This window comes from Eretmochelys imbricata, chromosome 4 (genome assembly GCF_965152235.1).
Source record: "Eretmochelys imbricata isolate rEreImb1 chromosome 4, rEreImb1.hap1, whole genome shotgun sequence".
Taxonomy (NCBI): Eukaryota; Metazoa; Chordata; order Testudines; family Cheloniidae; genus Eretmochelys; species Eretmochelys imbricata.
The window spans coordinates 142,810,690-142,837,261 of record NC_135575.1 but is presented as its reverse complement, the minus strand read 5'-3'; the positions used below and the strand labels follow the sequence as shown (position 1 = coordinate 142,837,261).

General features: G+C 40.9%; 1 protein-coding gene across 4 annotated transcripts in view; it reads left to right on the top strand.

The window, feature by feature from the left end:
• ZNF638 (zinc finger protein 638) overlaps positions 1-26,572 on the top strand; it is a 74,023-nt gene that overhangs the window by 19,269 nt on the left and 28,182 nt on the right. For all 4 annotated transcript variants that reach the window (XM_077816063.1, XM_077816064.1, XM_077816062.1 and 1 more), the window contains 17 exons: positions 1,558-1,859; positions 4,223-4,572; positions 5,949-6,095; positions 6,275-6,406; positions 6,756-6,814; positions 6,964-7,025; positions 7,607-7,657; positions 8,563-8,634; positions 10,567-10,779; positions 10,906-10,974; positions 11,058-11,126; positions 12,274-12,326; positions 14,738-14,869; positions 15,040-15,168; positions 15,707-15,748; positions 18,516-18,656; positions 24,986-25,111. In XM_077816063.1, coding sequence (XP_077672189.1) covers positions 1,558-1,859; positions 4,223-4,572; positions 5,949-6,095; positions 6,275-6,406; positions 6,756-6,814; positions 6,964-7,025; positions 7,607-7,657; positions 8,563-8,634; positions 10,567-10,779; positions 10,906-10,974; positions 11,058-11,126; positions 12,274-12,326; positions 14,738-14,869; positions 15,040-15,168; positions 15,707-15,748; positions 18,516-18,656; positions 24,986-25,111 — 2,149 coding nt within the window. The remainder of the gene's footprint in view (positions 1-1,557; positions 1,860-4,222; positions 4,573-5,948; positions 6,096-6,274; positions 6,407-6,755; positions 6,815-6,963; positions 7,026-7,606; positions 7,658-8,562; positions 8,635-10,566; positions 10,780-10,905; positions 10,975-11,057; positions 11,127-12,273; positions 12,327-14,737; positions 14,870-15,039; positions 15,169-15,706; positions 15,749-18,515; positions 18,657-24,985; positions 25,112-26,572) is intronic.

The window sequence follows — 26,572 nt, the reverse complement described above, 5'->3', positions numbered from 1 at the left end:
GTACTGACGTGCTCAGTGCAGTACAGAATGAAGAGAATGTCATGTTCCTAGAGGTAGGAACCTTTTCTAACATTAGCAATGCTTGGGTTGAGGGACCTTAAGTAGGCTTAAGGGTGTGCAAGGTTTTATTTTTATTTTTTTGAGGGGTGGGGCTTTTCTGAATATCTGTATCATAGTAATACAGTGAGAGAAATTGGGTGTAGCTTGCTATTATAGCCTGTCAGTCAGACCCAGAGCTGCTGGCTGTTTTTCAAGGGCCTGGAAGTATTACTTGTGCATGGTTCCCAGTTCAGCAGCAGTTACTGGATCTTCCATCCATAGGGCAGTGTTACGTTTTTACTTAACTACTGTGATTGGTCTATGTGATATAAAAACTTTGTTTTTTAATGGAGATATGAGTAATAAGACTTTACAGGTTGCCTTTCTCTAATTTCAAATTCCACTAAGATGAGATTTAGTACACAGCCTCACACTGCGGTGACAACTCCTTTACCTTTCTCTCACACTGCCCTGTCTTCCCACTATTCCTGTCATCCTCACATTTTGCGTTTGCTACTTCCTTATCTGTTTCTGCTAGGCTTGATACAGGAATTACTGGTAAAATTCTATTGCTTGTGTTATGCAGGAAGTCGGACTAGATTATTATGGTCCCTTCTGGTCTTAGAACCTCTATGAATCTTGTATGTATGAATCTGTGTATCTCCTCACTGTATTTTCCACTGAATGCATCCGATGAAGTGAGCTGTAGCTCACGAAAGCTTATGCTCAGATAAATTGGTTAGTCTCTAAGGTGCCACTAGTACTCCTTTTCTTTTTGCGAATACAGACTAACACGGCTGCTACTCTGAAACCTATGAATCTTCAGTCACCTTGCAGTTTTTAGCCACTGATCAGTCTCTCCTGGACATCCTGTTCTTCCTTGGCTTTTGTGGCCTGGTCTATCAAGGTTCTACTACCTCTGACTGCTTTCATTGTCTTCTCATGTGATCCTTCTTCTCCCCCTAGCCATCAAGGCTCTGTTCTATATTATTTCCTCCCTATATACTTTGGCTCTGCATCAGTTCACACAAATGTAGGTAGCATCTATTTGCAGCTGTCTAATATTTACTTAAATCCTGTCATGTTGTCTTTGTTCATACCCATGTATCTGACTGTTTTGCAGGCCTGTTGTCCTGCATTGCCCATCACGAAACTCAGTTTCAACACATAATTATTTTTTCTGATGGACCCTCTTTTCCTCCTCTTTCTGTTGTTGACAGTACCACCATCCTCCCTGTCTCTTACACTCAGAACTTTGGGGTTATCTTTTTAGTTTCCTCTCTTTCTCCCTTCAGATGTTGCCACCTCTATCCTAGTCACCTCTCCAACTCAATTCCCAGTACTTAAATTCCATGAAGGAAATTGTGTTACTGGAGTTTGAAGCACACCTACTCTTATCTCCAGTTTTAGTTTTATTTTCACAAGTTGTTTCAACAGACTGTTTAAATTGAATTGATCCTTTTCAAATTAGAGAAGGAACTACTTTGGGTAATCTGGTCATCTACATTTGTTTCACAGAAATGAAGGCGAGAGAAAAGAAAATCAGACCCCAAAGAGACGTTCCAACTCTGCTAGTCCTGGTCCTAGGCATTCAAGAGGATCAGGCTCTGGCCACATGCTTCGCCGGTCCCGATCCCGGAGCCCTGGCCGTTTCAGGCTAGCTAGACCAAGAAGTCGAAGTCCAAGGCAGATGCGTCGTCCTAGCCCTAGACACAGATCTAGGTCACCACAGCGATCTAGAAATCCTCTGAGGTGTAGTCCACGACCCCAAAGATCTGCTAGCAATGAATGGACATCAAGGAGGACAACAAGATCTCCAGGTAAGGAAATAGATATTACAGAAATTAAAGGGCAAGCTATCATACTGAAACTTTGGTAGTTTTCAGGAACTTTACCTGTCCTTGAGCCCACCTGCCAATTTGATTATATAGTGGAAATAGTGGAACTCACCGTTCACTAACTGCTGTCAAGTGCCTGGAATAATGCTGGAGAAAGTGGTCGGTTTTTCTTAAGCCTTTCATAATTTTAGGTGTTAATAGAAGTGGTAAATTTTCAGACCGTTACGATGTTTTGTAAGCTGATGGTGTCTCCTGAGCTATGAGAACTGAACCATGTTTTAACAATTCCATATGTCAGTTTTCTTTTTCTCCTGCAAAAGTGTTTTTTGTTTTTGTTTTTTTTAACCTCAGCAACACCTAAAACAGTGTGGAATGTCATCCCTGTACCATTTTAGCTTTTGGTGACATTATCAACTATTGCAGATTCTATGAAGGGCATCAGATTCCTCACTGCTCAAGATCTTAGGCCTGCCTTCTTCTAGCAGTGTCAGTAGTGGGGAGAAGGGATTACACTGCCTGCTGAGAGAATACGTTAATTGTACCTGTCATAACCATACAGCTAAGGGTAGCCTAGAATTCCTCCTTACCTGTAAGGGGTTAAGAAGCTCAAATAACCTGGTTGGCACCTGACCAAAAGGACCAATGGGGAAAGAAGATACTTTCAAATCTTGGGCGGGGGGAGGTTTTGTTTTGTGTGTTCTCTTGGGAAGCAGAGAAGCATCAGATCAGAAAACTCCTTCTCCTATAAACCATCCTAAAAGTCTCTCATATTACAAAAATTGTAAGTAAAAGCCAGGCAAAGCATGTTATATTACTTTTTGTTTTGCTTGTGAATTTTTCCTTTGCTGGAGGGAGGTTTATTTCTGTTTTTTTGTAACTTTGAAATTAAGCCTAGAGGAAGTTCTGCTGTGTTTTTTAATCTTTTGTTACCCTGTAAAGTTATTTTCTGTCCTGATTTTACAGAGGTGATTTTTTACCTTTTTTTAAAATAAAATCCTTTTAAGAACCTGACTGATTTCTCTATTGTCCTAAGACCCAGGGGGGTTTGGGTCTGTGATCACTGTGTAACCAATTGGTTAGGATATTATTCTCTCGCCTCCCCCGGAAAGGGGGTGTAAGGGCTCCGGGGGATATTTTGGGGGAATAGGAACTCCAAGTGGTCCTTTCCCTGATTCTTTGTTAAATCATTTGGTGGTGGTGGCATACCCTCCAAGGGCAAAGAATTTGTGCGTTGGGGAAGTTTTAACCTAAGCTGGTAGAAATAAGCTGAGGGGGTCTTTCATGTGGGTCCCCACATCTGTACCCTAGAGTTGAGAGTGGGGAGGGAACCCTGATAGTACCCCTGCTCACCTCTTAGATCAATGGGGTGAGATTGGAGCAGAGAGCAGTTGAAGAACCCTCCCTCCCGCAGCATAATAACTGCAAAGCTGCTCTGGCAACTGCAATATAGAAGAGAGGAAAGAGGAACAGGAGGATGCACTGGCAAGGGCAATAAATAGAGGAGAGGGCTGGTGGTAGTGCAGGGGGAGGGAGGAGCAGAGAAAGCTATATTAAAATCTCTACTAATTCTTTCACACTTGAAAGTCTTTTGTTTTTTGTTTTTTTAAAAAGTGGCTTGGGGAATGATGAGCAGGATGGGATTAAAAAAAAATTCTAGGAGGCTAGCTGGAAGATTTTAGAAATATAAAGTACACATGGACACTTTTTATTCTTTTCCTCTTCTCTGTCTCTCACTTCGTTTCACCCAGTTTGAAAGTGTGTACAGCTCTTAAAAGTTCATATTCTTTTGGGCAACTATGTGTGCAACTTAGTTCTGAAAATGGAGTTATGCTTGCTAAGGGAATATACTGTGTGGTTGGGGTGATTGAGGCCCAAAACTTAAACCTTGTTTACACAAGTTTTTACAAAAGAATATTTTTATTTTAATTGTTTTAATTGGAACTTAAAGAAAAAAATAAGGTTTGTATACTGAAAAATTCCCCTGCAGTGTTTGCAATCCAAACGTTGCAGCTTTGTGCTACTGCACATATTTAGGAACGGAAACTCACTGTTGCCTACTTACTTTGTCCAGGCTATGAATGTATTGCTGAAATAAAACAGGCAGTGTTAATGGTAAAAAGTAACGTTTTTTGGTTTTGCTACAGTTTTAATGATATACAACAATAAAAGGAAAACAAACTAGACTAAAAACATTAGGTTCCTTTCTATCTTGTTTCATAATTTTCCTTTGCACTTTTGCAAATTATCAGATTTGTTTAGATAAAGCAGTTTCTTACAGCTCCAATTCTGCTTGGGAAAGTGATAAACAATGTATTGTGTAGAAAAACTGTTTTTCTTTTCCTCAGACAAAAAGGCAGCTTTGGAGGCTGTAGTAAAAAGTTTGGGAGCCAGTTTCGTTGCAGAGTTCAATAAACAAAAATCACTTCAAGCAACTGGACAAGGGTCCTCAGGGATAGGAAAAGCATCACCTGCACAAGGGATTTCTGGGGTAGGGAAGATGCATGGACCTATGAAAAAGCCACTAAGTGCTACAGGTCATCACAAGACTTTGAAGAAAGATTTATCATCTATGCCTGGCTCAGCTGCTTCTAAAATGAAATCTGAAACTGCTGGTGTTCAAGAAAAGAAAGAGATGAATTTTGATGGGAAAGCTGCAAAGGAAACCAATGCTCCTCGTCCTGCTCCTTATAACAGAGTCAGTGTTTTTGTATTTTCAATTGTGGTTTTGAGAATTTGGTTAATACTTTTCATCTTGAGGGAGATCATTTGGAAAAAGGTGTAACTATTCCCTTTAAACAGCTGGCTTGCTGGCTTTGCATAGTAGAAATTGTCATCTAAATGTAGCAGTGACTACTTGCTAGTAAGTCTGATAAGCAGTACTGCAACACGATATGTTGAAAGCTGAACATTATTCAGGAGATGCATATAGGTCATTCTGGCCTCTGACTTTGACATCTTTCTTAGCATGAATTCACTTTTCTGGTTTTAGAAATAAGAACAGTGCGGTGTTGACCAATTAATATGCATTTCTGCGGTGCTTGTTTCAGTACTATCTATTCCGTAGTTCTTATTCATTCATTTATGTATTTATTAATGATAATGTGTATTACAGTACTGTCTGGAGGCCCCAACTGAGGGACCCCATTGTGCTAAGCACTTGTATATACACATTCTAAGAGCGAGACCTTGTCCAGAGCAACTTACAATCTAAATAGACAAGACAGACAAAGTAGTACTATCTCAGTTTTACAGATAAGGAGCTGAGGCACTGAGTGATTAGATTATTTGCCCTTATACACATGGGAATCCCGTGGTAAAGATAGGAATTGAGCCCAGAACTCCTGGGTTCCATTTGAATAATTTAACCACATGACTGTTCTCATAAATTTGTTAATAGGCACCTTAAACCATACATAAACGAGTGGGTGGTGTCTGCAGAATTTATTATTTAGCACTGTTTAGTTGTGATGGATGCAACCAGTCATGCTGCTAGACGCATGTCATTTCCCATCATCAAAGTGTACAACGAAAAGAACATTATATCTTTGTAAATAGGATAAATGTAAATTAAATAGATGATATCCAAATGAAACTAAATGACATTGGTAGTATTTGTGAACCTGTGAAGCACTTTGTGCATCATAAGACCAAACAACTTAAAAGGATTTTAAAACTATAACACTTTTTAAAAACTAATAGCCCTAATATTCAAAATAGATCATAATATTACAGTTACATTATACTGTGGTCCCACATCATGTTTTACAAGTAAATTTAAAAAATTTTAGACATAGGATCATAGAATATCAGGGTTGGAAGGGACCTCAGGAGGTCATCTAGTCCAACCCCCTGCTCAAAGCAGGACCAATCCCCAATTTTTGCCCCAGACCCCTAAATGGCCCCCTCAAGGATTTGAAAGAAGGGAAGGCAGGTTTACAGTCAATCCTAGTATTAAACAAAAATGCCAAAAGTTAACTTACCAGTCTATCTGTTTCTAAATTGCAACGATTTTCATTCAAAGCTTTTTTCTTCTAATGTGCGTGGCTTAGAAAATTGTTTTGTTATTTACAGCTGTTGAGAGAGAAGCTTTTGAGTTGTGGCACAGTTCTCCATATTTCGGATTTGCCGGATGATGGCTTTTCAGATCAAGATATTAAAAAAATTGTTCAGCCATTTGGTAAAGTTAGTGATCTCTTGGTGCTTCGCTCTAGAAATGAGGTAAGCTATATTCTAAGGTGCCCATCAATATGTGGCATCCATATGCCATGCTTATAGTGCCTTAAATGTACATGGCTATGGACATGGTGTGAACAGAGATCCTAAAACAAAATATTGTTTGATTCTTAGGTTTCAATTATATGGCAAATAATTCAGAACAAACTTGCAATTTATTCTAGGCCTTCCTAGAAATGAACTACAAAGAGGCAGTGATAGCAGCTGTGAAGTATGGTGAGACCGTGCCAGTGCTGGTAAATGGGAAGCGTGTGAAAATCAGCGTAGCAGAAAAACCAAAAGCACCTCCTGGTCAGGTAAGCAGGGTATTGGGGAACAGGGTAGTGTTTTGTTGTTGGGTTCTTACGTTAGCTTTAGAAAATGAATGATTAAAGCTACAGGTTTCTCTGGGGAATTAAGATTGGTACGGATCTCCATCTATGGAGGAACAGTAGTCTAAAACAAATATAAATGTATCTGATTCCACCTCTTACATTTCTCTGATTTTTTTTTTTCTATTTTCGTTTTTTGCTTGTTTATGGACAGAAGATTGTGGATAAATGTAGTAATTTTTTCCGAGCCATAAAATATGTAGTCTACGGTAACAGGTAAGATGTGTAGAGAACACAGTAAAGTTTTACTTCATATTCTTTCTGTAAATTACAGGTCAAAGTAAGTCTGAAGAAGGCTCCACAGAACGTAAAGAAAGCTGCATTGAGTACAAAGTAAGTGTTGACATGCATGCATAGTAAGTAACACTTTTGCTAGTAATTCTTGAAAATTCATTTTCTTTCTGTTTTTACATTTGTGAAATTGTTTTTTAAAAACTTACGAAATCCACCTGTCATCTCTGATCCTGTTTTTCTCATATTAGAAAAGATGGAAACAGTACTACTACTAAGAAGACTAAATCTGCTACTCCAGCTGCTTCTGCAGGTGCGTTCTAGTCACTCTTTGATAATATCGCCCTTTCCTCCTCCTTGGCTAGTATGGGTTTACTTTTGCCTACCCGGTTGTGGCTGAAGGCAGGCCCAAGAAGGGGGCTAGAAAACAATTGGTTTGTCCTTGAAATTTCCTCTCTCAATACAACCACACACCCCTTAAGAAAATAAATCCTTAACTCCTATGCTCCAATAGCTTGATCACAAATTGTATGCTTTTATCTGCAAAGGTGAATATGGTATTGATAGTCATATAAAATCAATGGTTTTTTTTCTGTTAATTTTAATAGGCTATGGATCAGCCTCATAAGCAATAGCTGCCTCCAAGATCCATACCAGTGCTGCTCAGTTATTCAGCTGTCAGGAGGCACTGCAGCAAGTGCCTTATGCTCCCTTCTAGATCCCAGTGCATGCTAGCTTTGATCTGTCAGTGTTCAAACACCCTGTTGAAAGATTGAAGACCATTGCTAAAATAGGGCTTTATAATTTTTCGCCACCAGGCTTTGTCATGCTTTTAAAGCAAAATAGTCTTCTGATTTAGGATTTGTTAATGACACGTTTTTCTTGTTTCTTCAGGAAAATTAACAAAAGCTGGACATACCGCAACAAAAGCAGTTAAACTTGTTGGTAGGTTTTAGATTTGTTTTAATGTACATTTGAAAGTAACTAAACAGCCGTGCTGCCATGTACTGTTATTCCATTAGCTTTCACAAGCCACTGTAAACATGATTAGGACAAGTCAGTATTTGGATGGGAAACCAGTCAGGTGTTTAAATATACGTGCTGCTGTTGATTCAGTTGGTGGCGTTCTCCTTGTGTTGTCATTGAATCCAGTGCCTTAGTGGCTGTTTTTTTTTTTTTTTTTCCCAGATAAGGTAAAATTGAGATTCAGATTACTTGTGATCATTAAAAAATACACTTTTTGTAAGAACAGAACCTCAATGTCCTAGCCTAATTTGAATTTTAGTAATTGTATTTTACTCGTCTAACTCTCTCTGCGGTTACTGTTGGTGTTCTTGCCCACTTGTCTCTGTTGTTGTGTTGCTGTGCACAGTTAAATAGCTGCCTCTTTTTACTCCAGAGCTGGCTCTATTTTAGTCATGGATGAAGTGATTCCTATGAATTGTATACCATTTTGTAATGTGTTTGGGATTCCTTTAGGATTGAAATTGGTGTAATAATATCCACTTATATTCAAGGGTGCTGGAACAGTTTTTATAGTGGGAGTGCTGAAAGCAGAAACTATGTACACTGAATCCTCGCTAGAACACACGTCTGTCTGTATTGCGCAAATTCACATATGACGTGGTCACGGCCATGAATGCCAAATTTAATTACTTTAATTGGAATTCATTTTAACGCGGTCCCCGCTATAACGCAGTCCCCACATTAATGCAGTACTGCACATGGATTCCAAATCCCGCGTTCTAGCGAGGGTCCGGTGTATTTGGTGGTTGTTACTACTTCAAGCCAGGCCCAGTTCCAGCACCCCTGCTTATACTGAGTTCTTACGTTACAATTATTTTACTTAGGTAAACATGAAGTAACAAAGAAACTGGCGGTGCAAACAGATAGTAAAACTAAGAAAACTTCAACCACTTCAGGTAAGGCAAATGAGAATTTTCACTTTCAGTGAAAACATGCAGAAATTCTTTTCCTTATAAAACAGAAGTGCTTTAGGTTCTGAGGCAAAGAGTCCCAGCTTTTTCCCCTTTGGAGTCCCCATTGTAATAGATGTCAAGTATCAGAGGGGTGGGGTAGCCATGTTAGTCTGTATCCACAAAAACAACGAGGAGTCCGGTGGCACCTTAAAGACTAACAGATTTATTTGGGCATAAGCTTTCGTGGGTAAAAATCCACTTCTTCAGATGCAACCTGAAACCACTTCAGATGCCTCTGAAGAAGTGTTTTTTTTACCCATGAAAGTTTATGCTCTGATAAATGTTAGTCCTTAAGGTGCCACTGGACTCCTTGTTGTCATTGTAATAGATTGTTTGATAGGCAAGCTGCCTGACTCCCTTATGTTCCCTTGCATTGGGCTCCAGCCTGTTGTTGGCAGCAGTTGTTTTATGATAGCACCAGTACTTAGGTGCTGTTTGCAGAAGGCATATAATCATTGCCTACGGGAGCAGAGAGGGAACGTGGGTTTCAAGAAGTGGGCCGTTATACCTACACCAGCATATTTGTAATGGGAAGCTAGAGTGAAACCAGGGTCATTGAGCGATTCCCATAGCTCTTTTCTACCCTATTTCCCCAGATTAGTCTAGGGCATTCTGCTGCTGCCCTGCCCTCCCCCAGTTTGGGAAATGCTGTTCTAAGGGGTCTTGTCTTCTCATCACCAACTGTGCTTATTTGAGAAGACTAGACACCTAAAATTCTAGGTTCTGATGCTGAACTGAGGCAAGAGTAGCGTCCCTCGCTGCCAGGAATTGGCATATTTCTGAATAAAATGCCTATAATTAATGGAAGAGCATGCTGATCGAGTTGCCTTTATCCTCAGAAAATGGTGGTTAGTAATTACTGAAAATCTTCTGTATGCTTGGTATTGTAAAAACATAGAGAGACCAGTTCTTTGAGTGGTGTCCCTATGGCCGTGCCAGTTCAGGTGCACATACACCTCTCAAGCCTTTGAGCAGAGCTTTTTCCACTGCCGGAGTCCAGTTGGCCAACGCATGTGCCCTGTGCCTCCTCATGATGCACATCAAGGCTATGTAGGGATGCGCAGATGAACTGCCCACAGTTCCTTCTCCATAGCCTTGGCCTGAGATAGAGTTCTAGTTTGTCTGCCTTGAGCATGCCTCAGCTGTTTTGTATTAATTTAAAGATTAGTTATTGCAGTTAGTCGTTAGTAGTGGTTCTAGGTTAGTTAGTAAGTGGATAATTTTTTTTTCTCCTTGCGGAGCCTTGTCTTCCTGGCAGGGAATGTCTGGCTTGCCAGGCTTCAAATGCGGTCTCTCCTGTCAAAAGGCTGTACCTGTGAGTGATGGCCACTCTAAATGTGTCCATTGCGTGGCATAGTCCCATGTCTCCCAGAAATGCAATTTCTGCCTAGCTGTCAAGTCTAGGGCATGGAAGAACAGGGAAATTAAGCTCAGACTGTTAAAGATGGAGTACTCACTTTGACCAGTGTCTGAGTCAGGTCAGGAGACCACCTCCCTGCCCCCACCCCTTCTGGTACATCTTACCTGTTACTTATAGTAGACGGCAGCTTTTAGGGCTCGGAAACAATTATTACATCTATCCTACAAATATCCATCTTGTGTCCATAAGTAAGCAAAAAAAAAAAAAAAAAATCAAGAGTTTAATTAAATAGTTCTGTGTCCTGTTCCAGAAAGAATGAGACAATAGTGTGGGTGGTTTTTGTTTTGTGGGAGGAGGGGTCAGATAATCACGAATATGTTTAAGTTGAGCTGGAGATGATCCCTAAGGCCTAAGACATTCATCTAACAGAAATTGTTATATATTTCTGTTTGCAAACTAGGTAATTTTAAATATGCTGAAATAATGAATGCTTTGCTCTTCCTTTCCCAACACAGCAAAACCTAATGAAAAGAAGCGTATTGATCCTAAGAAGTCTGCAGAATCCAAAAAGAAGGATGCAAAAGCTAAGAAAGTCACAGAACCGAAGCGGGCTGAGGAGGCTAAGACCACAGAATCTAAACAGGCTGTAGAGGCTAGGAAGACCACAGAACCTAAGAAAGCTGGAGACGATGAGGCCAAAGAAATTAGTAAACCTGTAGCTGTGCAAGGTAAGTTTGTAGTGATACGCTATCTAAAATGTTGTATTAAGTTATATAAAATTACTGTTGATCTGATTTATTAAGTTGTATAAAATTACTGTTGATCTGATGGCTCCTTTAAAATTGTTCTTGTAGAGTCAATTACACTGACTTCTACTCTGGAGGTGGAATCAAATCAGTCTATGGAATCTGTAGCCAATAAAGGTAAATTGCAGTTTAAACAGTTTTTCGCTTCCGTCATAAACCTGTCGATATTTGCAAACTAAAATGAGAATATTTTCACATAGAAAATCTTGAGGCCAAGAACACTGTGGAAGTGAAGACAGCTGAGAGTACCAAGAAGGAAAATGCTTCAAGTAGGTTCATAGAGAAAAATATGCAAGCAATTCTTTTGCAGGCGGGGGCTAGGGAAAGACTGTAATGAGAAAATGTACATCTTCAGGGTGTATACTACTTACCTCTTATGTAGCACTTTTCATTTGTAGCACGGAATGGAGCATGTTATTTATTTACAAGTGGTTAGAGCAAAGGTGTGAGCATTCCTATGTTTGTTCCCAACTCTCCCACCAACTCATTTAATCTTGGTGCCTCAATTTACCTATGAAAAATTAGCTAAAATAGGCCCTGGTTACATTATTTCTTATAACTGGGGTTCTAGCCGGTTACTGTCGTGCTTGGTTCTAAATAGGGTTTATTCACACAAAACATGGTTAATACTTGTTACTATGTACCTAATAGTGTTCTGCCCTTGCTAGCTGCTGATAGTGGCTCAGGGTTGCTGAAGTAGTTACAGGAAGACATATTTTTGTAATATAGATGAGCCCCCTTTTACTATGCCTGCATCACAGATTTGGTTGGTCCCTTACAACTTTGTGGTCAGGACCACTTCCCTGTATGTTATGCTGTTGCTCTGTCTGCATTTTTCTGGGCACTGTATCGTCTTCTGAAACATCATGAGATAGCTGCACATACTTTTTGCAGAATGCACTGATATAAACACAGGCAGCTTCATAGGGGAGGAGATAGAAACATGAGTGATATTTTGTGTGGGCACAACTCAGAGGTGTTTGTAACCAGGTCGGCTGATTGTCAACAACCTGATTACAAAAATATGCTTGTTATATGGACAGGGCCATAGTGACTACAGCATACTCTGAGCTCCTCAGATAATGGCATTTTTTCTTGTGCAAAGTCCTATGGCTATTAAAAACTATTTTCTGAATAAATTTGGTTTGTAATTCCGTTGCTACATGTATGCACCACCAGTGTAGTGTTCTCCATGTCCAGTAAATGAAGACGTGTCCCAGTATTTTCTATCACTTTGAAAATCGCCTTCAGAAGAATTGAAACTATAAATCTTAATGGCAGTTAAGCAAGTGATCATTTGCATGAGACTATTTTGACAGATTATATGGGCATTCCCTGGATATGTAAATACTTGTATGGTGTTTAAAGATATACTAACCTAAACATCCCCCCGCCTACTCCCCTTTTCCCCCCCAGAAGCTACTGGAGAGACTACAAAGAGCGAAGAACCAACTGAGCCAGCTAGCAAGGTCAGGTTTCACATTCAAACCAAAATTATTTGAATCTGTAAATATTTTTCAAGTACGAATTCAGTGTTGGTGAAAGATACCTATATAGACCTTACCAGAATCTCAGGTCTTCCATTTATATTCATAATATATATAGGGCCAGCAAAGAAACTTCTGCAGATTTCACATCTTCTTTCCCCAGAATTGTATGGTCCTGTGAGAGAAGCAGATGTGTAAATGAGAGTAATTTTTACAATCAGTGTTATGTTCTTGGTCTTTCTCAATATGTATATAGGTTACAGAGCAATGAGTCTCCAATTCTTCATTCTGCAGTCCACTTTGAAAGGGAGAGACTTTCTTATGAGCCACTTTTCCTGCAACTCTTTCCCTGCTCCACCTTGGTTCTCAAAAGTTTAATTCTGTAGACCAACAGGAAAGCTTCCATGTATCTGCTGGTGGTCTACAGACCAGAGCCTGAGAACTTCTATAGAGCATGTTCTCATTTTTGTGCCCTCTTGCATGCCCTTCTCCTTATCAGGAACTCCCTCGCCAGCCCCCATCCTTATTGCTCTAGACAGCCACCCTCTTCAGTCCAGTCCCCTCTCTAAAACTCACTGCTTACGTGATGCCCACAAATGTTAACTCATGTCAGTAATCGCAAAAAGAAAAGGAGTACTTCTGGCACCTTAGAGACTAACCAATTATGCTCAAATAAATTGGTTAGTCTCTAAGGTGCCACAAGTACTCCTTTTCTTTTTGCGAATACAGACTGACACGGCTGTTACTCTGAAACCTGTCATGTCAGTAATATGATGCCGTCACCTCATTATAAAGACCCTCTGACTTACCACATTGTTTGACTTAATATTCTTTGACCAACCATGCTAGCGTGTAAATTCCTTAGGGTGGGTCAGTGCCCTGAGCGCACACTGGCAGTCTTAAATTATGGCAATGCCACTCTCATATCCATAGTTAAGGATGAGTTGAGTTTTACTCTTAAAGCAGGAATTTAACCACTTTGTTTTTTATGACGAATAGAGTATCTTCTCTTGAAAATTGTAGTAGTTGATGAATTCTGTAGCACAATGAATTTTCTGAGAAATTACAAGTAAATCAGCTAATTAAATTCAGTTTAAATTCATTAAATGGGTCTTTTGAGAAATTCAGCATCCTGTGTCAGGCCATTTTTCTGTAACAAATTATCTTAATAGTGGAAGAACATAGACCCTTCAAATTTCCCTACAGTTAACCCCTCACATAAAATCTTGTGCATTGTCTAGATATCAAGAGTTTGTTTTAGGATTAATGGTTCTTTTTTGCTCTTCATAACGGAGAGCCTCTCCTTCTGCAGGGGCTGAAGATGGTGTCATGCTACCCACCATCTTCCCTGGGGCAGCTTGGCTCAGTCTCATTTGGAACTAAGAGGCAGTGGCCAATATGAAGGTCATTCTGCTAATAACAATCCTGTAGCTCACATTAATTGAGAACTGTAGGAATTGGCAGCCATTTTGAAAGAGGGTAGTTTGTGGAAATCTCTGTAGAAGAATATTGTTCATTGACTCATTCTGAAGAAGTTTTGTGAAGAATAATAGTAAAAAATGACTAATAATCCTAAACATTACTTTTTAAAAACTACTCGTATCTGCTCTATAAAAAGGGAAGAAAAAATAAGAGGAGGGAGGCTATTTGTGGATGGTGTGCAAGGACATTTGTGGGAAGGCAGAGAAGAGAAAACTGGGATGTGTGTATGCCTGTGTGGAGGTCAGGAGCTGGGGGGAACTGGCTAGTACACTGGCTGCCTTGTGCTGTTCCAGAGTGACACAAAGCAGCCAGTGTGTCCTGATGCATCTGACCCTAAAAATTTTAAAATAATAATAATAAAGGTTTGGGGTCAGTGCTACATATCTTCATAATCGTTAGAAGTATCTAGTAACATTTAAGAAAAAACACAAAGATGAAGTTCATAAATCATTACAGGAATGCTGAAATGATTCCAGAAACAAGCATTACAAACCCAGGAAATTCAGGAAAAATCTAGTATGTATTCAGAAATTGATTTAATCTAATCTGGAACTGAAGACCTTACTATGCACTTATCATGGTTATTACATGGCATCAATACAGGGCAGAATAAAGGTGATTTGGGTGCTCTGTGTGTTTCCATACACTAACACATTTGAATTTAATCTTAATTCTGATTTTTCTGGGTTTGTAATGCTTGCTTTTGAGATAATTACAGCATCAGCATAATTTTATTCTTAAATATCTGCTATGTATTCCAATTTAACTCCAGTTTAATGTCGTTTTTATCTGAGAATAATGCATGCACTTTTAAGATAAACAATAAGAATTAAATACAGAAAGGCTGACTGACAGTTGGTTTAGAGTAGAAGCAAGGATTAATGAAAATCTGTACCTTCCTTTGTTTGCAGGAACTTGATGACATATGTGTTGTGCTTATTTCAAACTTACCTGATAAAGGATATTCTGTTGAGGAAGTTTCCAACCTAACAAAGCCATTTGGAGGACTGAAAGATGTTTTAATTTTGTCTTCTCATAAAAAGGTATTGTGATTGGTATTTAGAAAAAAGTTTTCTGGCATAGTATCACCTAAAGAAGCTCTCAAAGAAATTTGTAACAAGTTCAGATGTTGAAATAACTTAAAGGGGACACAGTAGTTCTTCCTTTTTTATTGTGCTTTGCGAGGCCACTTAGACTTTTTTTGTTTTAAAAGGCATATCTGGAAATAAATCAAAAATCTGCAGATTCCATGGTTAAATTTTATACTTGCTTCCCAATGTCAGTGGATGGAAATCAGCTCTGCATTAGTATGGCGCCGGAATACAAGAATATAAAAGATGAGGTAAGCAAATGGAATATGAAGCAATTTTTTTTTCTATCTCAGGTGACTGCAGTTACTCAGCATCCATTTTTATAGTACCTCTCTGCCAGTCTAGACTACTGCTCTCTGTTTAATATCCATTAGGGCCCTGCTGTTTCAAGTTATTGTTATGTTGATTGTACGCCCTGCCTCCTCTCTTTCCTGGGCACATAATATAGGTTCTCTATAACCCTCTGGGTATATCCTATTTTGAAACTCAACTCTACTACTTTCCTAGTGTTTCTATTTTCATTAGCAAGTATTTTAGTGAATACAGTTGTAGACAGAATTTTTGTTTGGTAAAAAGAATGTGAAGATAATAATGAAAGTAATTTTAGAGAGAGGTTGGCAATACCAAACTCATGAACTTCGGAAAGGTTGCCACGAACCTTAACTTTTCAGGTTCTGTTTTGATATATTATTGGTAGGAGTAGTGGGATGCTGTGCCTTCCAATTACATGCAGCCATACCAACCAACTTCTAAAGTTCAGAACCTTAATGCCCTGTCTCTTCTTTCTAGGAAGCTATATTTACTGCTATGATTAAAGATGCCAACTCGAAGGTAAGTTAGAGACTTTTTTAAAAAATTGGTCAGTAATTTAGCCATTTGCTAACTTTTACATTTGTATAATTTGGGAGTGTAGCTGCTACACTGAGTGCTATTAAAATTTTATGTAAATGTTGCATTCCATTAAATAAAAATATTAAAAATTAACATTAGAAACAGAAGACACTTCTTTATTACTACACTTTTTATTCAATTAGAAGTCAGTAGGAGAGCTCATAGACTAACAAGAAGCAAGAAGTGGACTGAGTAAGCATACACTTTATTTAGATACACAGTATAGATGAGTGCAGGTGATAAGCATTTAATAGGAGTCCTGGGAGAGCCTCCTATTCTCTCTCTCCACACACTTGCCCTCCCTCAACTTTAATAAAGCTCTATAACTGCCAGCCATTGTAGCTCAGTGAGTCCAACTGAGATGGACTCTTGATAGAGACTTGTACACTATTCAGGGGTTAATGCACTTCACCAAGTATTTACAGTGACGCTCATACAGAGCTTTCAAAACAGTAGGGTTTATTAGTCAACTGGAAGGCAGTATAGTATGTCCTTAGGTTAGTATAGAGAAGTGAAGGTTAAAGCATAGTCCATTTTGGTTAGCCCAGAGCACCAGCCATGCTGTAGTGAATTCCATTTTTAGGCTCTGTCTCTATCTCTCCGACTTCCTTCCTTAGTGAGCTCTTAGGTGAGAGAGAGCTCCAAGCATCTTTCAGAAGCTGACTCTTAAGCCCCTGTTTTGCAGCTTCCAGTCCTTGTTCTCAAGCTGGGGTCTCTGCTCAGCTTCCCTGCTGAGAGGTACAGGAAAATCTGAGTATTTGGTACTTTCATTGTCTCTCCGGTCCCATTGTTGATCTGGATTTCTTTATGGCTCTTCAGTCCACCCAGACAGGGAGATGATGCCCACATGCCTATGTCTCTTAGTTGGCCTTAAGAGCAAACTTAATCCTCCCTGTCCCCCAGTGGAAAGGGGAAACTGAGGTACACATAGAATTAATAAAACACTACAGAAAATTCCCATTTCATTACAGTAATCTACTAAAATTTGTGCAACTGACTCCATGTATGCAGCAGACAGAAACCTTTTGAGCATTCTGACCAGTAGTTGGATCAATCTTCCTCTCTTTAGCAGATGTTCAGCTCTCTATTTGTTATATATTAATCTTTGAATAGGAGGAATCCTCTATTTTGCTTTAACATGGGACAGTTCCTAAAATAATAATTTCCCACATCAAAGAAAGGTCTTGGCAGTCTTTAGGCACGAACCTTGAGAAGGAGGAAGTTTGGTTTAGACAGGTTGGAACTCAGACTTCAGATTAAGCCCACATTTTACTGTTGAAGAACAATGGTTCAAAGACAAAGAAATACCAGAAGACACACAGGTTTATTTGCCCAAGAAATAAAATCCCTTTCCAGCCAAGAGTTGAGGTGACAGGCTGTAAGTGTTGGTTTTTTTTTCTAAAGGAGTGAGAAGTTCTTACTGTTTTGGGATGTGGCCTTGTATACCAAAGTTGAAATTCTGAAAACTTGAGCAGTTAAAGCAGAGGCAGGCAAACTTTTTGGCCTGAGGGCCGCATCGGGTTTCTGAAATGGTATGGAGTGCTGGTTAGGGGAGGCCGTGCCTCCCGAAACAGCCAGGCGTGGCATGGTCCCCGCCCCCTATTTGACCTCCTTCCCCCCCCCCCCAACCCCCCCCCCGCGTTCCCTGATGGCACCCCGGGACCCCTTCCCCCTTTCTCCCCCCCATCCCCTGGCCACCCCTAACTGCCCCCACCACCCCATCCAACTCCTCCTCTCATTCCTGACTGCCCCCCCAACCCCCGGACCCCTACCCCATCCACCCCTCCTGCTCCCTGTCCCCTGACTGCCCCCAGAACCCCCACCCCTGACAGCCTCCTGCCACCCCCATCCAACCCCTCCTCTCATTCCTGACTGCCTCCCCCACCCCCCGGACCCCTACCCCATCCACCCCTCCTGCTCCCTGTCCCCTGACTGCCCCCAGAACCCCTACCCCTGACAGCCTCCTGCCACCCCCATCCAACCCCTCCTCTCATTCCTGACTGCCCCCCCCCCCACCCCCAGGACACCTACCCCATCCACCCTTCCTGGTCCCTTTCCCCTGACTGCCCCCCTCCCGGGACCCCTGTCCCCATTCAACCCCTGTTCCCTGCCCTCTGACCACCCTGACCCCATCCACACCCCCGGCCCCTGACCGTCCCCCGAACTCCCCTGCCGTCTGTCCAACTGCTCACTGCCCCCTTACCGCACTGCCTGGAGCATTGGTGGCTGGCAGTGCGGCTGCACCAGGACAGGCAGCTGCACCATCTGGCTGGAGCCAGCCACGCACCATGCAGCACAGAGCGCCAGGTCTGCAGCTGCGGACTCTGCAGCTGCACTGCCCCAGGAGCTCACAGCCCTGCTGCAGCAGCGGCTCAGTGAGCTGAGGCTGCGGGGGAGAGGGATAGTGGGGGAGGGGCTGGGGGCGAGCCTCCTGGGCCAGGAGCTCAGGGGCCAGGCAGGAGGAGCCGGTGGGCCGTAGTTTGCCCACCTCTGAGTTAAAGGATGAAGGAGGAATTCTTCTGGAGTACTCTTATAGAAGTCATGCTGTGGTTCACTGAATATTCTAAATTGAATATGAACTCAGAGTAAAAGGATAGATATGAATATTTTTTCTGTTTAGATATGACAGGATTTTCACAGTAATTTTACTGTATTTACCAGTTCAATACAATATTTCTGAATTTCAGTCTTTGTGCTTTTCTTTTAGGTAAATACAGAAACTTTATATAATCAGTTTGTGCATCTTGGTAACTTACCAGATGATGGATACACAGAACTTGAAGTAGTTTGCGTGGGACTTCGATTTGGGAAGGTGGATCACTATGTTGTGTTGAAGAATAAAAAGAAGGTAAATATATAATTTTAATCTTGGTGTGGTGAGACCCTTAATTTTTTTTTAATGATCTGACCTGATAATCTCTCATTAGCAACATATGCTGCTATTCAAGAGATTAAAGATTAAAATTTGGGTCCTTGATTTTGACTGTTGTTGCTATGAACAAGGACTTCTTGCGTCGGAGAGAAAGGGAATGGTATATGCTGCTACCTACTCCGGCTGGTTCAGGAATAGTTTCAATAGGCTTGGAAGAGAAAGGAATTGAGTTATCAAGAAAGACGGCCACCAAAATATGTGCCTTTGATAATGGGAAATTAGAGGTTAAAGCTGGTAGAAACCCAAATTTCCCATTCCACAGGGAAATTCCAAAATTTTGGAAACTTTTCTTCTGTTTCGGAACAAAAGATGGATTTTTTTTAGAATTTCCCACAGAATTAAAATTTTGAAAAATGGTTTAGACAGCCAATTATTTTGTTTTTTCTAAACAAAAAGTTTTGATTTTGACATTTTTGTTTTTTTGTTTTCTTTGTGTATTTTATTTTTATATTTAATTTTACATTTTTTTATTTTTTAAAATTACTAAAACAGCTGCTACTCTAATCAGTAGCATGAAACATTTTCTTTTCTTATTTAAGTCTCTTGTTGTTTTAATTAGGGCTGTCAAGCGATTAATTGTGCAATTAAAAAAATTAATCGTGCTGTTAAACAATAATAGAATACAATTTATTTAAATACCTTTGGATGTTTTCCAGCTTTGAGCAGGGGGTTGGATTAGATGACCTCCTGAGGTCCCTTCCAACCCTGATATTCTGTGATTCTACATTTTCAAATATATTTATTTCAATTACAACACAGAATGCAAAGTGTACAGTGCTCACTTTATATTTATTTTTTATTACAAATATTTGCGCTGGTATAATTACGTCACTCAGGTGTGTGGATTTTTCACACCCTTGAGCGACGTAGTTATGTCAGAGTGAGTGTGTAGCATGGACATGGCCTGAGACCGTGATTTTTAATGTTTAGCAAAATTATAAATTTAAGCTCCCAGGCTCTTCTTTTGAAGGTGGTGTTCAGGTTTCCTTTTAGGACAAGGACTTAGAGGTCTGATTATAGAGTTGATAGTATGGTGAAAAGTGTTCACCCAAGGTTGGTAGTGAGCTTTTGTCTTTATCGTTTTTTTGTGCAAGTTCATTTGAGAGCTTAGTGATTGTCTGGTTTTACCCACATAGTAGTTGTTGGGGTATTTACGGCACTGAATGAGATATGCCACATGTTGTGATAGGCAGTGTAGCGGGCTGGACTAGATGAGCTGTTGGTCCCTTCCGGTCCTACTTTTCTGTGATTCTGTGTGGAGGACCCTGGATCTTGACAGTTGTGTTGGGGGGGGGGGTATTGATCATTGTAGAAGTGGAGATATTTGTGCAGGTTTTACATCTGTTGTTGCAGGGTCTGGTTTCGCTTTGGTTTGGTGAGTCTTGGTCTGTGAGAGCTTGTTTCTGATGAGCGTGGCAAGGTTGAGGGGTTGCTTCAAGTCCAAAAGAGGAAGTTTGGAAAAGATTTATTTCAGGGTGTGTCGCTCCGAGTATGGGTTGTAATTGTTTAATGATACCCTTTATATGTTCCAGTGTGGGGTGGTAGGTAACAGCTTAGGGATATGCTTACAGAGGATTTTTTCCCCATGTTGTAGCAGGTTCTCTGGGTATTTGAGTGGCCTGTTCCGTGATGTGATCTTCTCTGGTGCAGTGTCCTTGTTTGGTGAAGGTGATTTTGAGTGTGTTAAGGTGTGTATTCTGGACTTCCTTCTTGGAACATATTCCGTGGTATCTGAGTACCTGGCTGTAGTTAATTTCTCTGTGTTTGGGGTGGTTACTGAATCTGTGAAGGTAAATGTAGTGATCTGTAGGCTTCTTGTATTTAGTTCTCTGTAGGGTTCTGTTCTTGAAGCTGATTGTGGTGTCTAGGAAGTTGATGCTAATGTGAGAGTGTTCTAGAGAGAGTTTGATGGATGGGTGGTGATTGTTGACGTTGTGGTTGAAATCTGTGAGGGAGTTTAGGTCATCTATTCAGAGGATGAAAACACAAATGTTTCTGAGCTATGTCTTTGGTGTTGTGGTTTATTCAGAAATTCTTCCTCAAAGTGGACTGTGGAGAGGTTAGAAAGACGAGGTGGGTGAGGTAATATCTTTTAATGAACCAACTTCTGCTGGTGAAAAAGACAAGTGTTTGAGCTACACAGAGCTCTTCAGGTTTGGGAAAGGTACTGAGTGTCATAGCTAAACACAATTCTCTATAAGAAATGGAGTACTTGTGGCACCTTAGAGACTAACCAATTTATTTGAGCATGAGCTTTCGTGAGCTACAGCTCACTTCATCAGATGCATACTGTGGAAACTGCAGCAGACTTTATATATACACAGAGAATATGAAACAATACCTCCTCCCACCCCACTGTCCTGCTGGTAATAGCTTATCTAAAGTAATCGTCAGGTTAGGCCATTTCCAGCACAAATCCAGGTTTTCTCACCCTCCACCCCCCCACACAAATTCACTCTCCTGCTGGTGATAGCCCATCCAAAGTGACAACTCTTTACACAATGTGCATGATAATGAAGTTAGGCCATTTCCTGCACAAATCCAGGTTCTCTCACTCCCTCACCCCCCTCCAAAAACCCACCCCCATACACACACACAGACTCACTCTCCTGCTGGTAATAGCTCGTCCAAACTGACCACTCTCCAAGTTTAAATCCAAGTTAACCCAGAACATCTGGGGGGGGTAGGAAAAAACAAGAGGAAATAGGCTACCTTGCATAATGACTTAGCCACTCCCAGTCTCTATTTAAGCCAAAAAAACTTCAAATCCAGACTCCAGCGAGAAACTGCTGAATTGGAATTCATTTGCAAATTGGATACTATTAATTTAGGCTTAAATAGAGACTGGGAGTGGCTAAGTCATTATGCAAGGTAGCCTATTTCCTCTTGTTTTTTCCTACCCCCCCCCCCCCCCAGATGTTCTGGGTTAACTTGGATTTAAACTTGGAGAGTGGTCAGTTTGGACGAGCTATTACCAGCAGGAGAGTGAGTCTGTGTGTGTGTATGGGGGTGGGTTTTTGGAGGGGGGTGAGGGAGTGAGAGAACCTGGATTTGTGCAGGAAATGGCCTAACTTCATTATCATGCACATTGTGTAAAGAGTTGTCACTTTGGATGGGCTATCAATAGCAGGAGAGTGAATTTGTGTGGGGGGGTGGAGGGTGAGAAAACCTGGATCTGTGCTGCTAATAAACAATGGTCACATAAACACCACCCTATACCGGAAACCTACTGACCGCTATTCCTACCTGCATGCCTCCAGCTTTCACCCTGACCACACCACACGATCCATCGTCTACAGCCAAGCTCTGCGATACAACCGCATTTGCTCCAACCCCTCAGACAGAGACAAACACCTACAAGATCTCTGTCAAGCTTTCTTACAACTACAATACCCACCTGCGGAAGTAAAGAAACAGATTGATAGAGCCAGAAGAGTTCCCAGAAGTTACCTACTACAGGACAGGCCTAACAAAGAAAATAACAGAACGCCACTAGCCGTCACCTTCAGCCCCCAACTAAAACCCCTCCAACGCATTATTAAGGATCTACAACCTATCCTAAAGGATGACCCAACACTCTCACAAATCTTGGGAGACAGGCCAGTCCTTGCCTACAGACAGCCCCGCAACCTGAAGCAAATACTCACCAACAACCACATACCACACAACAGAACCACTAACCCAGGAACTTATCCTTGCAACAAAGCCCGTTGCCAATTGTGCCCACATATCTATTCAGGGGACACCATCACAGGGCCTAATAACATCAGCCACACTATCAGAGGCTCGTTCACCTGCACATCCACCAATGTGATTTATGCCATCATGTGCCAGCAATGCCCCTCTGCCATGTACATTGGTCAAACTGGACAGTCTCTACGTAAAAGAATAAATGGACACAAATCAGATGTCAAGAATTATAACATTCATAAACCAGTCGGAGAACACTTCAATCTCTCTGGTCACGCAATCACAGACATGAAGGTCGCTATCTTAAAACAAAAAAACTTCAAATCCAGACTCCAGCGAGAAACTGCTGAATTGGAATTCATTTGCAAATTGGATACTATTAATTTAGGCTTAAATAGAGACTGGGAGTGGCTAAGTCATTATGCAAGGTAGCCTATTTCCTCTTGTTTTTTCCTACCCCCCCCCCCGATGTTCTGGTTTAACTTGGATTTAAACTTGGAGAGTGGCCAGTTTGGATGAGCTATTACCAGCAGGAGAGTGAGTTTGTGTGTGTATGGGGGTGGGTTTTTGGAGGGGGGTGAGGGAGTGAGAGAACCTGGATTTGTGCAGGAAATGGCCTAACTTCATTATCATGCACATTGTGTAAAGAGTTGTCACTTTGGATGGGCTATCACCAGCAGGAGAGTGAATTTGTGTGGGGGGGTGGAGGGTGAGAAAACCTGGATTTGTGCTGGAAATGGCTTTTAGATAAGCTATTACCAGCAGGACAGTGGGGTGGGAGGAGGTATTGTTTCATATTCTCTGTGTATATATAGAGTCTGCTGCAGTTTCCACGGTATGCATCTGATGAAGTGAGCTGTAGCTCACGAAAGCTCATGCTCAAATAAATTCGTTAGTCTCTAAGGTGCCACAAGTACTCCTTTTCTTTCTGCGAATACAGACTAACACGGCTGTTACTCTGAAACTTTAGATAAGCTATCACCAGCAGGACAGTGGGGTGGGAGGAGGTATTGTTTCATATTCTCTGTGTATATATAAAGTCTGCTGCAGTTTCCACAGTATGCATCTGATGAAGTGAGCTGTAGCTCACGAAAGCTCATGCTCAAATAAATTGGTTAGTCTCTAAGGTGCCACAAGTACTCCATTTCTTTTTGCGAATACAGACTAACACGGCTGTTACTCTGAAACAATTCTCTATGTACCTTTTCCAGACCTGAGGAAGAACTCTGTGTAGCTTGAAAGCTTGTGTCTTCAGTCAAAAGAAGAAAAGGAGTACTTGTGGCACCTTAGAGACTAACCAATTTATTTGAGCATGAGCTTTCGTGAGCTACAGCTCACTTCATCGGATGCATACCGTGGAAACTGCAGCAGACATTATATACACACAGAGATCATGAAACAATACCTCCTCCCACCCCACGTTCCTGCTGGGTGGGAGGAGGTATTGTTTTATGATCTCTGTGTGTATATAAAGTCTGCTGCAGTTTCCACGGTATGCATCCGATGAAGTGAGCTGTAGCTCACGAAAGCTCATGCTCAAATAAATTGGTTAGTCTCTAAGGTGCCACAAGTACTCCTTTTCTTTTTGCGAATACAGACTAACACGGCTGTTACTCTGAAACCAGTCAAAAGAAGCTGGTTCAATAAAAGGTACTACCTCACCCACCATGTCTTTCTAGTATCCTGGGCCTAACCTGGCCACAACAACATTACATACATGAAGAGGCTGGCATGTTGGGGAGCCATCCTACTATCTGCGGCTGTTCCTATGATTTAGACAAAGCGTTTGTTGTTGAACGTAAAATTGTTATGTAGAATTAAATGGATAGGTTTGGGATGGGTATCTGAGGGGTGTCCATTGTCTTGTAAATATCCGAGGCAGGGAGCAATGCTGTCCTTTTACACAGAACATAAGAATGGTCAGACTGAGTCAGACCAAAAGTCCATCTAGCTTAGTATCCTGGCTTCCGACAGTGGCCAGTGCCAGGTGCCCCAGAGGGAATGGGATGGTCTTAATCATGGTCTTAATAAAAACACTGGATTCATGGCTTATTACAACAATCTGTAACCCACCAACCCCTCTCTTTTTGTCTCTTGATTGCAGAGGTGTTAATGGACCATTTCACCTTGAATGGTCTCTTAGAATATGCCTCAACTACTTGTGCTAAACAGTTCGTTCACCTTGTATTTAGTTCTGATATTCTGAGTAGCTTTCCCAGATCTAAAGAAGAGCTCTGTATAGCTCGAAAGCTTCTCTCTTTCACCCACAGAAGTTGCTCCAGTGAAAAATATTACCTCACCTACCTTCTTTTTTATTTTTTTAAGGTAATTTTAAAAAAAGTTGAACAGGTCCTTGAAATATCAGTACAGCTGAGGAAATAAGCCAGATGCAATAGCAATGTCACTTTAGTAAACCTATGTTAGTGCTCTCAACTAAGGAAAGCAAACCTAACCACTGTTGTTACTTTTGAAAAGTGTTGGCTTTATTTGTTAATTATGTGTTCAAAATAGAATAAATAAATCTATCTGCTCATTTTTTAATATTTTTTTTAAAGGCAATTCTTCAGCTAGATAGTCCTGACTCAGCTAAATCAATGTGCTGCTTCCTAAAACAGTACCCATATAACATGGGTGAAAATACGCTGACTTGTATGCTATCACCAAGGAGAGAACCTGCAGAGGTAAGACAATTGTCTTTTTGGTTAGACAACTTTTTTTTGCTTTTGTGGGCTGTCTAGCCTTTGCTAAACAAAAGTAAACACCAGTCTTGTTGGTGCACGTTACTTCGGAGTCATGTACCTCAGGTACACTGAGATTCAAATCCAAAGTTTGAGTGCCTACAGATACTAGAGAAGAACAGGAGGACTTGTGGCACCTTTAGAGACTTAACAAATTTATTTGAGCATAAGCTTTCGTGAGCCACAGCTTTATGCTCAAATAGATTTGTTAGTCTCTAAGGTGCCACAAGTACTCCTGTTCTTTTTGCGAATACAGACTAACACGGCTGCTACTCTGAAACCAGCTACTAGAGAAGTGTTCCAACAACCTACTAATGTGCACCCTAGAATAGCATATTGAGATTACTGCTGCTTAATTTGCTCTTCCATTTTTTTGGAATATCTTTTAAAATCAATTTTGTGTTTATGGAATCTCTTCCCTCTGTTAAAAGTAGCTTCTGTCAAAGGGTTAAGAGGAAAATAATAGAAAAATGGTTAGAAGCTCCTTTTCCCTATGGTTTTGAGAATGCTTAGTTTTAAGGTTCGCTGACCTTTTTCAACCTCCTCCTCCTCCCCTAAAAAACCCCAACCAACTGTTTGAGCATCAGTTTGTGGGCCAGCAGCCACTTAAGTTACTTTATTTTATAAAAATGAACTTTGGAGTTGTCGAGGTTCCCTCCCCACTCTGAACTCTAGGGCACAGATGTGGGGACCCACATGAAAGACCCCATAAGCTTATTTCTACCAGCTTAGGTTAAAAACTTCCCCAACACACAAATCCTTCCTTGTCCTTGGATGGGTACTGCTGCTACCACCAAGTGAGTTAAACAAAGATTCAGGAAAAGGACCACTTGGAGTTCCTGTTCCCTAAAATATCCCCCTAAGCCCCTGCACCTCCTTTCCTGGGGAGGCTTGAGAATAATATACCAACCAAATATGTAAACCAGATTCTTAAAAAACAAACTTTTATTATAAAGGAAAAAAAAGTAAAAGAAGCATCTCTGTAAAATCAGGATGTAAGGAAACTTTACAGGGTAATCAGATTCAAAACACAGAGGATTCCCCTCTAGGCAAAACTTTAAAGTTGCAAAAAAACAGGGATAAACCTCCCTTTTTAGCACAGGGAAAATTCACAAGCTAAAAACAAAAGATAATCTAATGCGCCTTGCCTTATTTACTTACTCTTTTTGCAATATTGAGACTCGTTTTAGGAGAAGGAATTTGCTTCCCCAGAGAACACACAAAACAAAGAGCACAAACAAAGACTTGCCACCCCAGATTTGAAAGTATCTTCTTTCCCCATTGGTCCTTTTGGTCAGGTGCCAACCAGGTTATTTGAGCTTCTTAACTCCTTACAGGTAAGGAGGAATTCTAGGCTACCCTTAGCTGTGTGGTTATGACAGAAGTATTGAACAGCCCCCAATT